At 45.0% G+C, this 15,487-nt stretch overlaps 1 protein-coding gene across 5 annotated transcripts in view; it reads right to left on the reverse strand.

The window, feature by feature from the left end:
• The window catches only part of NKTR (natural killer cell triggering receptor), a 364,002-nt gene that overhangs the window by 77,897 nt on the left and 270,618 nt on the right, over positions 1 to 15,487 (reverse strand). For all 5 annotated transcript variants that reach the window (XM_030197676.1, XM_030197654.1, XM_030197662.1 and 2 more), the window contains one exon: positions 1,448 to 1,543. In XM_030197676.1, coding sequence (XP_030053536.1) covers positions 1,448 to 1,543 — 96 coding nt within the window. The remainder of the gene's footprint in view (positions 1 to 1,447; positions 1,544 to 15,487) is intronic.

The following is a 15,487-nucleotide window of genomic DNA, read 5'->3' on the forward strand; positions in this document are numbered from 1 at the left end:
GGCTGATAAGTATGTCAAATAAAAGTTGGGAAAGAATAGATCCTTGTGGGATGCCACCAGAAAGTGGATGAGAAGAAGATGTCTTCACAAAGAAAGTATGATTTTCCAAGAAAGACCAAAACAAATCAAACTATTCCAGTGACATCTAACAGAGACATCATAATAATCTCCATTATATTCTTCTTCCCTTTCTGAATAATTCTTAGCATTATATTTGATTTTTTTGACTGCTGCCACATCGAGCTGAGAATTTCAAAATATTGTCCATAATGACTCCAAGATCCTTTACCTTGATGGTGACTCCAAATATGGAACCTAGTATCACATAGTGTTAGAACTATTTTCCCCAATATGCATCACTTTACATTTGTCCACAAATTCTGTTTAACGGTATGACACCTCTCTAAGTTTAACTTTCAATCTTCCACAATCCTACAACTTTTAATAATTTTGCGTCATCTGTAGATTTAGCCACCTCATTCACCACTCCTTTTTCCAGATCATGTATGAATATATTAAAAAGCACTGGTCATAGCACAGATCCTTGGGAGTATTCCACTAGTTACTTTTTTGGAACTGTTCCTAGTACAACAAGCTCCCTTTTATGTTCATAGTTATTACATTTTGATACTTCTCTATTTTTCTAGTAATTTATTGATTCGTCTATTTAAGTTCTAAGTTTTTCTACATAATTATATATAAAACTAGTAAAAAAAGGCCCGTTTCCGAAACAGATGAAACGGGCGCTAGCAAGGTAATCCCCCCTCCCTCTTGAGTTCCAGACCCCCCCCGCCGCATCACCCAAGCCCCTACCCCCCCCCTCCTTGGGCACATAAACCCCCTCGCCACCTGCAGCCGCCAATACTAACGCTGTCCGGCCGCTGCTGCTTCTCCTGTTGAGCAGAAGCGGCCTGGACATAAAGAAAAAAGCAAAAAAAAACATTTCAAACCTCAAACAGTGCTCCGTAGACAGCCAGCTGGCATTGGCTGTCATCTCTAAAGCCGCTCATCCTCTCCCCTGCACGTCACTTCCCCTGGAGGAAGACCCTGGAGGAGCGCAGCAACGTCACAGGGGAGAGGAGGAGCGGCTTCGCGTGTTTCCCTACTCCTCCCCCTGCCTGGCCGGGGTGTTGATGTTCGTCGGGTGGGGAGGGGTGGTTAGGTGATGCGGCGAGGGGGGGTGTCTGTGTTGCCCCGCTCCCTGCCACGTGCTCCGAAGTGGCAGGGAGCGGCACACTGTCAGCTGATTCCCAGGCAGGGGGAGGAGTCCTACTCCTCCCCTTCCCTTGGAATCAGCTAGCCTGCCTAGCAGACCACCTCGGAGGGAGCCACGGTCCCAGGCAGGTTAAAACGTTGGAGGTGTGTAATATTATATAGGATATATATCAATTAGATTTTCTTATAGGTACATGGTTCAGTTTTCTGTACTTCAATGAGAGAAACTCACCTATGGCGTCTGTAGGTATGATAAGAGCTGCTCCTACTTCTTGTCCATTCTCTACTGTACACTCTTCTGTTTCGACGACTTCTATAGCTTCTTGATCTGCAAAAGGAAAAACAACAAAAAAGGCAAAATAATCCCTAAGACAATAGCACAAAAGAAGCAATTCTATAACTGGGTACATTCTATAACGGAATCTAGGCACCTACTGTACATTTCATTATAGAATACAATACTAGTGTAACTTGGTAACAACATTACACTAGCATGGCATTGAAGGTTTCCAAGGCCAAGATGTATCCACGTTCTGAGCACTGCATAGGCCTTAAGGGAAGCCATCATCTTTGACCGCTCACAAAGCACACGTAAAATGTAAGCATACCAACAAGGCTGTTCAGCTCAAGTTACTGTCTCCAAGCAACAAGATCAAGACTGTTTCAGAGCTATGTATAAGGAAAGCTCACAACAGAGTGTGACAATCTAACAGAGGATCTTTTAAGTTTCAAGTATGAAGGATATTTATGACTGGCTTATGTTTAATGAGGCTCATCCATTTAGCAAAATATATTTCCGAAGTAATACAAAACATTATCACATAGTTCAAGATCTAGAATGTTTCTCCCATAGACATTATAATTGCCTATGCATGATGATGTAATTTCAAAAATACATTAGTACCATTGCATTATCAAGCAAGAGTAAGAAAAAGAACAAGCCAAGTTTAATCAGAGTTTGATATACTGCTCATTCAGTAGGCTTTCTAAGCGATTTACAATTTATACATAAACAGAAAGGGAAAGGAAATTCCATCTTAAAAAGATAAATGAGGCAAAGAGAAACAGATGCAGATAGTACAGTAACACGACAGCCCAAATCCCCCGTTCATCAAAGAAAGCAAGAGAAATGGGTCAGGACCACTAAGTTATGGTAAAGTTATATACCATAGGAGTCTCTGAAAAGAAATGCTTTTGTGTTCCTTACATTTTTCAAATGAGGGTTCCAAGCAAAGAAAGGAGCCCGTTACAGTAAAAATTCTTGTTCTAATAGTATCCAAACATATGATATGAAATGTAGGGATAAACAGCCTTGTCTGCAGGCTTCTGGGGCTCTGGTAACACAGCCCAGCTATGCAGTCACCTTTTTTCTTGAGTCTGCCTCCTTATTGAGGGTCAGAGGTTTGGCCGTTTTTTTATGGATCCATCTGGTTGTGCAGCTCAGGGGACCTATTTAGCCTTCTCCTGCATGAAGGACCCAAGGCACCTAGGGGTCATTCCATGTCAAGTGGTCTGGTGGTCCCTGCGCGACCATCACGGATTTCGATGAAATTTTCTGTTAACATTCATACATGTCCCCAATGAACATTGGTAAAGTTTTACGTTCGCCGATGCAATACTTGCTGAGATATAGTAATCTGTTTGACCCCATACTGCAGCCTTCTATGGTATGACTCCAAGATTTCTGCAACTTTGAGACACTGTATCTCCGGCAATATTTTGTTGAGAGAAACAAAACTTGGCCATCTTGTACAACTTTTTGCGCTCTATTAAACAAAATAATTAAAAAAAATCTTCATGAGCGATTTCCATGAAGAAAACTTGGAGGAAACTTGGTCCAAAAAAAATTGCGGCAGTGTCTCAAAGTTGCCGAAATCTCGGAGTCATACCATAGAAGGCTGCAGTATAGGGCCAAACAGATTACTATATCTCAGCGAGTATTGCATCGGCGAACGTAAAACTTTACCAATGTTCATTGGGGACATGTATGAATGTTCACAGAAAATTTCATCGAAATCTGTGATGGTCGAGCAGGGCACTTCTCTGAAATCAGACCACTTGAAATGGAATAACCCCTAGGCATGTGCCTGTAAGGTAAGCTTCAGTAATCTCCATAGTGGCTCCTGTGATCGTGAGGAACCTACTGTTCTCTGGATGGTTTTCGGGGGGGGGGGGGGGGGGGGGGGATGACGAGGAGATACAAATGGATAGCAACTAGTATCTGAATGTCCTGGGTGTGGGGAAAAATAATTGGTAGTACTGAGCTTGTTTCTCTATTTCTGTGTGCACCTCCAATTGGGCGGGGCTGAAGTTAAAGAAGGTACAGAAGTTCGAAGATGACTTAATGGTCTGGCTGCTCTCGAGGGTCCTGGTACTATTTGCTGTTAATTTAAAACTGCTTTTCTCTGTCCTACCAAATGGAATTCCTACCTTTTTTCCTCTTTTTCAACCTATTTCTGCTTACTCTCATTTTGTCTATTCACTATTTTTTAATTTTAACTTCTTTTATATTTATTATGTAAACCACCCTGAAGACCTCAGTTTTAGGGCAGTATATCAAATTTTAATAAACCTGAAACCTTTTGTTATATTATCTAGAAGTTCTAATGGCACATGGTTAGAGCAACAGGCTGAGAACCAGGGTAGGCTCATTCAAATCTCACCACGCTACTTGTGAACCTGGCCATATCACTTGACTCTACACTGCCTCAGGTAGAAACTTATTCTCCCCACCCACAGTTTACTATCCCCAACCCTGATTGGATGTTGCAGGTCCTCGAGGATCCTCAGAATGGGAACACTGACTACTCCTTTAATGATTCTATGTTGCTGTATTGAAGCATGTGTTAATAATCCTTGCTACTTTATCAGACATACCTTCACAGTAACAAGTCTGGCATGGATAAAAGGAAAGAAACAGCAAAAAGGAAGTTAGAGACTTCAGCAGTGAGATCACCAGCGGCAGAATATGCTGCACCTTCATGGAGGCGCACTAGATATTCCATGGCAGTATCTAACCCCTGCAGACATAGCAGACCTCATTACTGAGATGCAGAGATAAGTCAACCAGCATAGTGTGAATGCAGTGCAGCATTTGCTGAAGAACTGCAGTACCTGTATGGACAACATTGTGCCTCCTCATCAGGGGCATCAACCCCCTCTCCCTTTACCCCAAGCCCTGGTAGGTGCTACTGCTTGGCTAAGTCCCCATCACATCAACAACCTCATGGTGAAATTGTCTTAGCTAATAATTTGCTTTCCTTTAGTCAGCCGTAGTGTTCTGAAAAAGTGAGTGTTATCCCCTCATACCAGCATACAGAGATAGAGAAAACTGATCTTTTCCAGTGAACTCACCGGTATAATCTGCTGGTGCTCAGTGGAAAACTCTAGTATGAAAGCAGATGGTCTCTTTGTAATGCACACCTGTGCCCTATCAACCACTGCAGCTGCAATGATCATTATGTAAGTATAACACCACATCTGTGAACTTGCTATCCTGCATACGCAAGAATGTCTCTTGATTTTTTTTTAAACTGTAAGAGAAAGAGCATGAGCCCTGGTCCTTAGTTTTCCAAGGGCGGGTTTTAGAATGTACGTCTGACTAAAGGAAAGGAAATCATCAAGACAGACAATTTCATCTTGCTTGTGTCTGGCTGTACCATTCTGAACAAGTGAGATGTACCCAAGCAGAACCACTGAGTGTGGGAAGACAGAGGCCCCCTAATAACTACCCTGCCAAAGTCCAAGCAGGCTCTGGCTAGCACATCCAGCCTGTAACACTTCACAAACAAATGGAGCAATGACCATGCCACTGCCCTACAAACTTCCTCCAGGGCAACTGCCCAGGCCTCCACCTGTGCCTGTGGCAAGTGAATTCTCAGCTCTGGAGGCACCTGAGAAGTCTTACAAATGTAGGCAGTCTCAACAGTGGTCTTGACCCACCTCACAATCGAGGCCTTGGTTGAAGCCTGGCCATTCTGAGGGCCATAAGATAGGACAAAGATCAAAGAAACAAAAGTCATTCATCTCCTCCAAGTAATGTAGCAAGGTCCGCCAAACATCCATCTTGCGTAGTCTTCAAGCCAAAGGATTGGAGCCCCCTTCAACAAAGGAGGGAAAAAAGACCTCCTGGTTCACATGAAACAGACAAATCACCTTGGGAAGAAAGGAAGGAATGGTAGAAAAAGGAGAGGTACAGTCCTGACAGGACAGAACCTGCAAGCTTCGAGACCCTTCAAGCTGAGGTAACTGCAGTATGGAAAACCATCTTGAGTGTGAGATCCTTAATGGAGGCTGACTGAAAAGGCTCAAAACGAGCCCCCAGAGAGAGCATGGGGAGCCAGATTCAGGTCCCACGAGGGAAAGAAGGGACGCACTGGAGGGTGCAAATGCACCATCCATGCTGCCAAGGGAAGGACCCTCACCTTGGCCCAAAACCTGGAGAGGACAGCCACCTGGACCTTTTAAGAGGCTGAGCACCAAGCCCTGCTACAAGAAACCCAGAAAATGCTGAGGATCTGTGCCCCCCTGGATCACCAATCCTCAAAAACCTTTCAGACTTGTACATAAGCCAGGGACATGAAAGGCTTCCAGGACCTAAGAAAGGTAGAGACCATGGTGGATGAGAAACCCTGCTTCACTAAACACCTCCTTTCATGGGTCAAACTGTAAGCCAGAAGGGATCCAGATCTTCCATTTTTACCAGATCTTGACATAGAAGACAGTGATCCTTGGGTAGTGGAAGCGGTTTAGTCACCAACAGCCATACCTGATCCACATACCACAAAACAACCAGAAGGACTAGATGCAATCCTGTGCAACAGGTGGCCTATCAGAGGCCATGGAAGGAAAATATATAGGGGCTCCTCTACCAGCTACTGCTGGACCTAGGCATCTATCCCCTGCTAGTATGCCTTCCTCCCATGGCTGAAGAAATGCTCTACCTTGGTACTGGAGTGTGTAGTCATCAGGTCACAAGAACATAAGAATAGCCATACTGGGTCAGACCAGTTGTCCATCTAGCCCAGTATCCTGTTTTCCAAACAGTGGCCAAACCAGGTCACAACTACCTGGCAGAAACCCAAATCTATAAAGCTACAAATCTCAGGGCAAGCAGTTGCTTCCCATGTCTGTCTCAATAGAAGACTGTGGACTTTTCCTCCAGGAAATTGTCCAAACCTTTTTTAAACCCAGATATGCTAACTGCTGTTACCACATCCTCTGGGAAAGAGTTCCAGAGCTTAACTATTCGTTGACTGAAAAAATATTTCCTTCTATTTGTTTTAAAAGTACTTCCATGTAACTTCGAGTGTCCCCTAGTCACTGTACTTTTCGAACAAGTAAAAAAAATCGATTTACTTCTACACCACTCAGGATTTTGTAGACCTCAATCATATCTCCCCTCATCCGTCTCTTTTCCAAGCTGAAGAGCCCTAACCTCTTTAGCTTTTCCTCATACAAGAGGAGTTCCATCCCCTTTATCATTTTGGTTGCTCTTCTTTGAACCTTTTTTCTAATTCCGCTTTTTTGAAATACGGTGACCAGAACTGAATGCAATACTCAAGGTACGAACGCACCATGGAAAAATACTAAGGCATTATAGTATTTTCGGTCTTATTGACCGTCTCTTTCCTAATAATTCCTAGCATCCTGTTTGCTTTTTTTGGCAACTGCCGCCACACAGCAGAAGATTTCAACGTATTATCTACGACGACACCCAGATCTTTTTCTTGAGCCCTCGCTCCCAAGGTGGACCCTAGCATCAGGTAATTATGATTCGAACCCTAGAGGGCCCCCATCAGAGGGCTTTTTGAAGGCCATGTCTGCGGACCTATAGCACAACCAAACCCAGTGGCAGCCAATCACAGAGGCAGCACCAACTGGAAAGAAAGATGCACCGAGTTGTAAAGGATGTCCACCAGGAAGGCTGTGCCTGACTCCAGGTGAGATCCCTCCGGGGACTCCGGTATCTGATGCAACCACTGCAGCACAGCCTACCTATTGTAGCCTTCACAGATGGTGGCTTGGACACCAGACACCCCCAAACATGAACCCCAGCCTAAACTGCTGTTCCGTGCACTTCTCGTGAAGCTTTAGGAGGGACAAACACCCTTGCATAGGAATGGTGGTTTTGTCACTGCTCTGACCAGTGCATCCACCTTAGGGTTCCATCCAGTACCTTTCCACCTCCTCAGGGGTGAAAAAATAAAGGTGATCCAGGGCCCTGGTCCTCCTGAGAGCCCCATTCAAGGACTCCTACTCTGCTAACAATATGTGTGGGAGGGCATTGTGGAGCAGGATATGTTTCAGGGGCCTTTCCAATACTTCCAACAGAGGAACTCTTCGGAGGGGTCAGCAACAGGAGCTCTGGAAAAAGCAAGGGCCTCTGTAACTGTGTCAATAAGATATGAGAGCTCCTCTCGTCAGAAAAGGTGCGTCATGTGGGACTGCAGAATTCACATCCAAGGAGGACTGGGGGTCTGAAAGACCCTCCGGGGACCACCTGAAAACACCAGGTGTCTCAGAAGCCACCCAGTTCTCCCGCGGTGCTTGGCCCTTGAGATGGGGCCCCCGGAGTCTCAGCACTGATCAATAGGACAAGCACTGCAGGGAGAATCTTGTGTCTTTGGGGTGGTCCCCAGAGGGTCTCCCATCACGATATCTATATCTCTATCCATCTGGCCCACTGAAGACTGGGACTTACTTTTGAACTGCCTTGCTGTGAATGCCAGGAAAAGATACATGTCTGTGATGTTGAATTTCCTTCATTACTGCAAGCAACATAGCATGGTACAGGAAGGAATTTTCTCAGTTCAAAATATTGTGCATTTCATCTTAAACTTGAGTAGAGAGATGTGGTAGCCATGTTAGTCCACTTTTAAAGGTAATCAATAGAAATAAAACATGGAAAAGAAAATATACCTTTTTTATTGGACATAATACATTTTTTGATTAGCTTTCGAAGGCAGCCCTTCTTCAGATCGGAAATAAGCAAATGTTGGTAGATGACAAAAAAAGGTGCCGGTACGCCGTACCGTTGCGTACCGGCACAAAAAAAGCACTGCACCTAACTCTCCCTCTCAACTAACCCGCCCTCATCCTGTTAGACTGTCACTGAAATGCTTTGATGTTTCACTTATATAAACTGTTATCTACCAACATTTGCATATTTCCGATCTGACGAAGAAGGGCTACCTTTGAAAGCTAATCAAAAAATGTATTGTTATGTCCAATAAAAAAGGTATCATCTTATTTTCTTTTCCACGTTTTATTTCTATTGATTAAATCTTAGACTTGAAATGAGATGGTACATCAAGGTCTGCTGTTATTGGTGCTCTGGCAGGAATCAATTTCTTGGCAAAGGTGCTTGGCTTTGGGAACAATACCCACAATTTTGTTATTCAAAGGTTATGATGGGGTGGGGGACAGGATGGCATAAGAAGGCAAGAGACCAGGCATCTCCTCACACATGTTTGATACGGCTGTATGGCGTTTTGGAGCTTGTTTGTTTCAACTCACGAGACTTGTCTGTTTCACTGTACATTCTCGTTAGCATTCTTTGGAGCCCTACGGATTAGTGAATTAGTTAGTAGATCCAAGGCATCAAGCCAGAATACTGGTCGTGACACCAAAGTAGAATCTTTTGAGGGCAACCACATAAGAATATTTATATACAAATCAGAAAAGGATCAGTCATCAAGAGGAGCCATGATAACACTGCACTGCATAAAGGGAGACTCGGCCAGACATGGACTGCCCTATAAAAATAATCTGGTTCTCTTCTTCGCCATTAGACCACATGGCCTGTCACATTTGTTAATACACAAGGATAAATCCCTGCTGACCTGTTTTCAGTTTGCTGGAGTTCTCACTCTGGCTCTGAAAACACAATGGCTTGGATGACAAATTTTACCACACACTCTTAAGATTGGTGCAGTCGTTACGGCAGCAACAAGATGTCCAGACAACAAATATGGCAGTAGGGCAGTGACAGTCAAATATAAGCCCCGTATGCAGCCTTAGTACAGGGTAATTTTGGTAACCTGAACATTCTGCTGCTATTCAATACAAGCAACACAACTGCCTTCTTCAACAATACTGCCATTACCATCTGGCCAATCACCTGTTTATATAGACACAGTTTTACATTTGATTTTGAATGAAAACAATGTTTACACTTGTCTATGTAGGACCACTCTTTTGTTCACTGGGCTCACAGAAGATCATTATGCAGATTGTTTGGAGTTAATTTGGACCTCTCAAGTTCTGGTATTGCTATACAGTGGATGGGACACTGTGCAAAGTAGTAGGACCAGCATCTACTGATAATCACTGTCTTTAAAACTATTCAGCCACCCTTCCCCACTCTTTGGATGCTGATAATTAACCTTGGGGGCAATAATTTGACCGCCACACAAAGTATTTCTTGGCATTGCACAAAATATGCAAAAGGATTTCTTGACATTGCTGGGGATGTTCCCTATCACATATTTGGCCTTGTCTGACATCATCACAAGAAGGGTACTGTTATGATTCTGCTAGACAGGCAGAGGAATGTTTGGAACTTGCGTCTGATTGGCCTGTCAGGGGTTGAGCTGACATCTGAAGCAGCAGACTTCAGAAGCCTGATCTATTTAAGCTTACCTCTCCCTACAGCCCATGCTTTAGCATTTGATTCCTGTCATCTGAAGCCTGCTCCCCTTTCTCTCAGTCTGTGCTGTAGCACACTGTGTGCTTGTTGGAATTTGCCTACTCTCCTTGTAGATTGTAGGTTCTGTGATTGCTGGGTGTTCCCAGCGTGAGCTTGTTTCACTTCCCAGCACCTGAGTCTGTTCCCTGCTTCACTGGTGTAGTGTTGTCTGTTTATTTAAGTTTCCTTTTCCTCTGTGTAACCCTTTATGTGCTGGGCTTAGTATTTGCCTGCCTCTGTTGGCAGCCTCCCTGTCCTTGTATTGCTCCTGTTTAAGTTTTCCTTTGTTTGCCTTACCTCTGTCTGTCGTGTAAGCACTGCTTCCTGCAGTTTGGTGTCTCAGAAGCAGCCTTTCCCTTTAGCTTGTTTTTTTTTCCCTTTGTTTGCTGAGTTTGTCTTCTGATTATGGTGAGCATTGCTCCTTATATGATCTGTGTATGTTAAGGCAATTTGCTCTGTTAGCTTCCCTTTACCCTTGCATGTTGTGGGGCCAGCCTTATGCATTCCTGTGTATGGATTCCCTGTACCCTTGTGAGCTGTGTGGCACAGCCTTGTGTATTCCTATAGGTGGCTTTCCCTTACCTTTGAGTGCTGTACAGTACAGCCTAGAGCCATGATGGCGAACCTATGACACGCGTGTCAGTACTGACACGCTTAGCCATTTTCGGTGACACGCGGCCGCATGTGGCCGCATACAGAGAAGCAGCGGCGTTCCCCGGGGCGGATCGCTGATGCGTCCCCCCCCCCAGGTGCAGCGCGACCTCCCCCCCCCCCCGGCGAAATCACCCCCCCCCCGGTGCATGTTTACCCGCTGGGGGGGTGCCGTGTGCGCTCCTATTGGCTCCCTCCGAGTCCTCCGCTTGTTCCCTCCCTGCTGCTCCCTCTGCCCCGGCTCCTGCATGGCCGTTAGGGGATCTTTGACCTCACTTCCGGCCGGCGGAGCAGAGAGCAGCGGAATGCCGTGGGGGACGCATCTCTGGGGGCCCTGTGATCGCCATTACCACATAACCACAGCAACCATCATCCAATCTACTGTTCTGGGGTGTCGTGGATTTCTAATTGACCATCATTGCTGAGATAGGTGAGGGGGAGGCTGGGAGAAGCGAGGGCATGTGCTATGGGTGCCGTTTCCCGCCATTAGAAATAGCGGCAGCCATCTTAATTTACATAAGGTGGTCAGTTAGGCTAGTTAACCCCTAATTGCCTGCAGGGCTAACAGGCTATCTATAATTCTATCTTCTGTCACTGCCCCCCTGATGGAGAACCCAAAAAATAAAAAACCAAGGTTAGTAAAGGAAGTGGTAGTAGCAGTAGCCGACCCTTTCAAGAGACATGGACCGAGATGTATGGCATTATAGAAAAAAATGGCAGATCATTTTGCGTTCTATGTACTGAAACGGTAGTAAGCAGAACGTGGAATATAAATAGACATTTTGAAACTAATCATTCCCAGCTCTTGAAAAAAAGTGAGGATGAAAGGAAGGAATACATTTCCAGGCAGCTACACTTTTATAAGAGCCAATCTAAGTCCATCCTTAAATTTGTAAAAGGTTCTACAAATTTAACATCTGCAAGTTTGAGCATTGCTCACTCCATAGCTCAGCATGGAAAAGCACTCAGTGAGGGAGAATTTATTAAAGAAACTCTCCTAAGATGTGCACCAGTTCTATTTCACGATATGCAGAATAAAGATGCAATTATTAAGAGAATATCTGAGTTACCAGGAAATTTGGAGTGCCTGGATCCGATTACCAGACACTTTTAGCACCCTGAAAAATATAGCAATGGCTTTACTCACAATTTTTCCCTCTACGTAGTTTTGTGAAACCTTATTCTCAGCGTTAAATAATATCAAAACCAACAAAAGAAACAGATTGAAAGATGAAGTTAGTAGTGCTTGCTTGGGCTTGAAGTGTACAAAATACCAACCTTCAATTGAAGATTTAGCCAATGAAATTCAGCAACAAAAAAGTCACTAATAGGCAGATTAGTTAAAGAATTCCCCCTCCCCCTCACTTATCTTAGTTCACGGCACCCCACACAAGTTAAATAATATCAAGACCAACAAAAGAAACCGACTGACAGATGAACAAAGAAGTCACTAAGCAGGTAAGTTAAATAAATAGGTTTTGGTTTATTAAATACAGTTATATATTACAATTATACATTTTTGTTATTTAAACTATAAATATCGCGAAATTATGGGTTTTTTCTCGAAGTGACACACCACCCGAGTTATGCTCGGTTTTTTGGCGAATTTTGACACACCAAGCTCAAAAGGTTGCCCATCACTGGCCTAGAGTATTCCTTTGAGAGGCTTCCCTTATCCTTGTCAAGGCAGCCTTGTTTATTGTTTATTCCTATAGCAGCTTCTGTCTGTCGCCCTTTCCCTTGTGTCTCTAGCTAGCGCTGTGTGCGTCGCTTGTGCACCAGTCCCTTGGGGGACCCCTCGTTGTTCTTTCTCCCTTCCCAGTGTATGACTCAGTTCCTGCTCGGCCGTAAGGCCCACAAGCTTGGACTCTGTATGAGTGGGTTCCTGTTCGGCCGTGAGGTCCGCCTGAGTGGTCTATCTCCTTTTCTTTGGTGGTGCTAGTTGTTTGACCTGTGTGGGCGGGGCTTGGTGGCTGGGGTTGTGCGTAGCACCTGTTTGGTCTACCCTAGGCCTTGGCCAAGATCCTTCCTAGGCCTCGGTCTGGGCTCAAGGGCTCACGAACAGATTAACAGGTATGGAGAGATGTAAAATCACCTTGAGCTACTGAGACAAGAAAGAAAATTAAAAAACGGATGTTCAGGTTTATGGGATACATAATGGTTTTTTGTATTGCGCATGATCTCCCGACAGAGTCCTGTGTGAGTTTGTATCTCTCAGATGGGGTACATTTGTCTGAACTTGGTTTGAATATTTTTAAGAGCACCATACAGGATTTCAATGACACCATTTAGTTAACTTACAAGTGCAGTTCCTCAGTACCTCTCCACTCTTATCTCTCCCTACACTCCTCCCCAGAAACCCTGATCATTAGGTAAATCTCTCTTATCTGTACCCTTCTCCTCCATTGCTAACTCTGGACTCTGTTCCTTTTATCTTGCTGCACCATATGTCTGGAATAGATTTCCTGAGCCAGTACGTCAAGCTCCATCTCTGGCCGTCTTCAAATCTAGGCTAAAAGCCCACCTTTTTGATGCTGCTTTTAACTCGTATCCCCTATTCACTTGTTCAGTACCCAGGCCTATTTTATCATTCTACCTTAGTAGTTCTCTTATCTGTCTTGTTTGTCTGTCCTGATTAGATTGAAAGCTCTGTCGAGCAGCGACTGTCTCTTCATGTTCAAATGTGCAGTGCTGCAGTATGTCTAGTAGCGCTATAGAAATAAGTAGCATAGGGTTTTGATGGGAGGACTGTGGGAGGTATCGTTATCTCAGCCTGTGGTGTAGTAATGTCCCAAATTTCATCCTCTACACATTTGAGTACACTGGACACTTGATAAGTTAATCATACCTCATCCTTATCGGGAGTGGTAGATGTAAGGGCTCAGGCCTAATTGGCTCCAGGTTTAGACAAGTAGAAGGCCTTTACTCTGCCACTTAAGAATCATGAAAGACTAAAGGGGCCTGCCCTTGGACAGGGCAGGGTAGGAAATCTGTGACGTACATTGATGTGTACGGTAGTCATGAGTGATGCTTTGACAGCATCTTCAAAAGGACTAAGTGAAGGACAGACTAACAGTTTGTGCCCAAGATGATAAAGAGCCAAATGCTACGTCAAAAGGAGTGGAGGCAGTGGCGTAGCTAGGTGGGGCGCAGGGGGAGCAGTCGCTCCCCCAAATGGATTTCTACAAATAAAGGCGCCTATGCACATGCACTGCTGCTGCCTTCCCATGCGGAGTCCGGTGCTAACAAACAGGATGCATGCGCCGCTGCCAGATAGTGAGTGATGCCTACAGTGCCTGCCCTCTGCTGCGCATACAGGCTACTACAGTCAGCACCGCTGGGAACTTCGATTCGGATTGATTTAGTGAACAGAGTACAGCTGAGCTAACCTTGGTGGAGGACGACTCACAACAATCCGCTCTCGAGTCTCGACGTTCCTCTGTCTGACCTCTGTCCTCATCATCTTTCCAGACGACGGACCAGACTCCAACTTTGAGCAGCCAGCACTGTGGGGCAGAAGACTGCAAAAGGCACAGCCAGGCCCAGGAGTCTTCCTCCTCAGGCCCAGGGCGGGGTCATCCGTCCCCCTCGGGCACAGTGCCAGTCGGTGCGGTGTTTGGCACTGGCGCACCAGTGCAGACTTCATTGACTTCTAAGCCCAGCTATTCGACGCTCAGACGCTTCGCACGGAGTCTCTCTCGGCTTCAGCTGAGCTCTTCTTGACTCTATGTGGGGTAAGGGACCGCGGTGCGCTGTGCTGGCTGACTGTGTGTGTGGGCTGAGGTGAACTCGGGGAGGGGAATTGATGGTGGCAGCAGAGAGAGAGAGGGGAGGGTGCTGGACTCAGGGAGGGGGGCTGAAGACAATGAGGTTAGACAAAACAGGAGAATGAGTGAGGCTATCTAGCCTTTTGACCCAAAACAATAACAAAAACTGATTATTATAAGTAAGGGACTGCCTATGCATGGTCCATCCTAAAACGTTTAAGCTGTTCCAGTTGGATAGGCAGTGCCTTAAAAGGTGGACAAAATATTTTTTATTTTAGTTTAACTTATTTGACATAATTTATTTGAAAGCTTCCCATATGTAGATATAAATATCATGAAATGACAATTGAATATCACTAAAATAGCTTAGAAAATTATTGTAGCTGGTAGAAACAGTACTAATAAACTCTATTTTGTGCTAATTTTTCTACACTGTTCAATATAATACAGTTGGCCAAATTTCAGTGAGGATGTCCTGTTTCCTGATGGATTCAACTTTATGTTAACTATTGTAACCTGCTTTGGGAAGCCTAGTGTTATAAAGATGGAAAGCGGGAAGTGAAGCGGAAGATGGCAGACCGGAGGAGGAGGAGCGAGAGAGATGCAGCTACACAAACCCTGATGGCTTGGTTCCTTCCTGGATTGTGTACACGTAGCAGGCTTTCACTTCTGGTGTGCAGTGTGCTGTCTATACAACCTGGAAGGCACATAGCATTGGGAATTTGTGTAGCCATGTCTCCTGGCACAATGAGGAGGAAAGGGGGAGAAAGGGGACAGGGAATTGCTGGATCATAGGGGTAAAGGGAACAAATAGAGGGGATAGGGAACTGCTAGACCATAGGGGTAGAGGAGACAGAAGGGTTGAGGGGTCAAGGAGATGCTGGGCTACAAGGGTATAAGAAGGGAGAGGGAGGGGAGATATTGGCATGGTGGAACAATGTGGACAGAGACTATGAAGGTTCTCAAGGAGAGATGAGTGAGAGGAGGATGGTAAGTACAGAGGGTAGAATTGTATAATGGGGAGTGGGTGAAAAAGAAGGTTAGGGAAGGAGTGAGACAGAAGAGGTAGGGGTGAGAGGAGAAGAAGGAAAGTTGATAGGTACTGGTAAGCAAAATATAGATGGAGGACTGAAGAGTGAGAAGATAAACTCTGAGGGGAGAGAGA

Source organism: Microcaecilia unicolor, chromosome 1, assembly GCF_901765095.1.
Source record: "Microcaecilia unicolor chromosome 1, aMicUni1.1, whole genome shotgun sequence".
NCBI classification, from domain to species: Eukaryota; Metazoa; Chordata; class Amphibia; order Gymnophiona; family Siphonopidae; genus Microcaecilia; species Microcaecilia unicolor.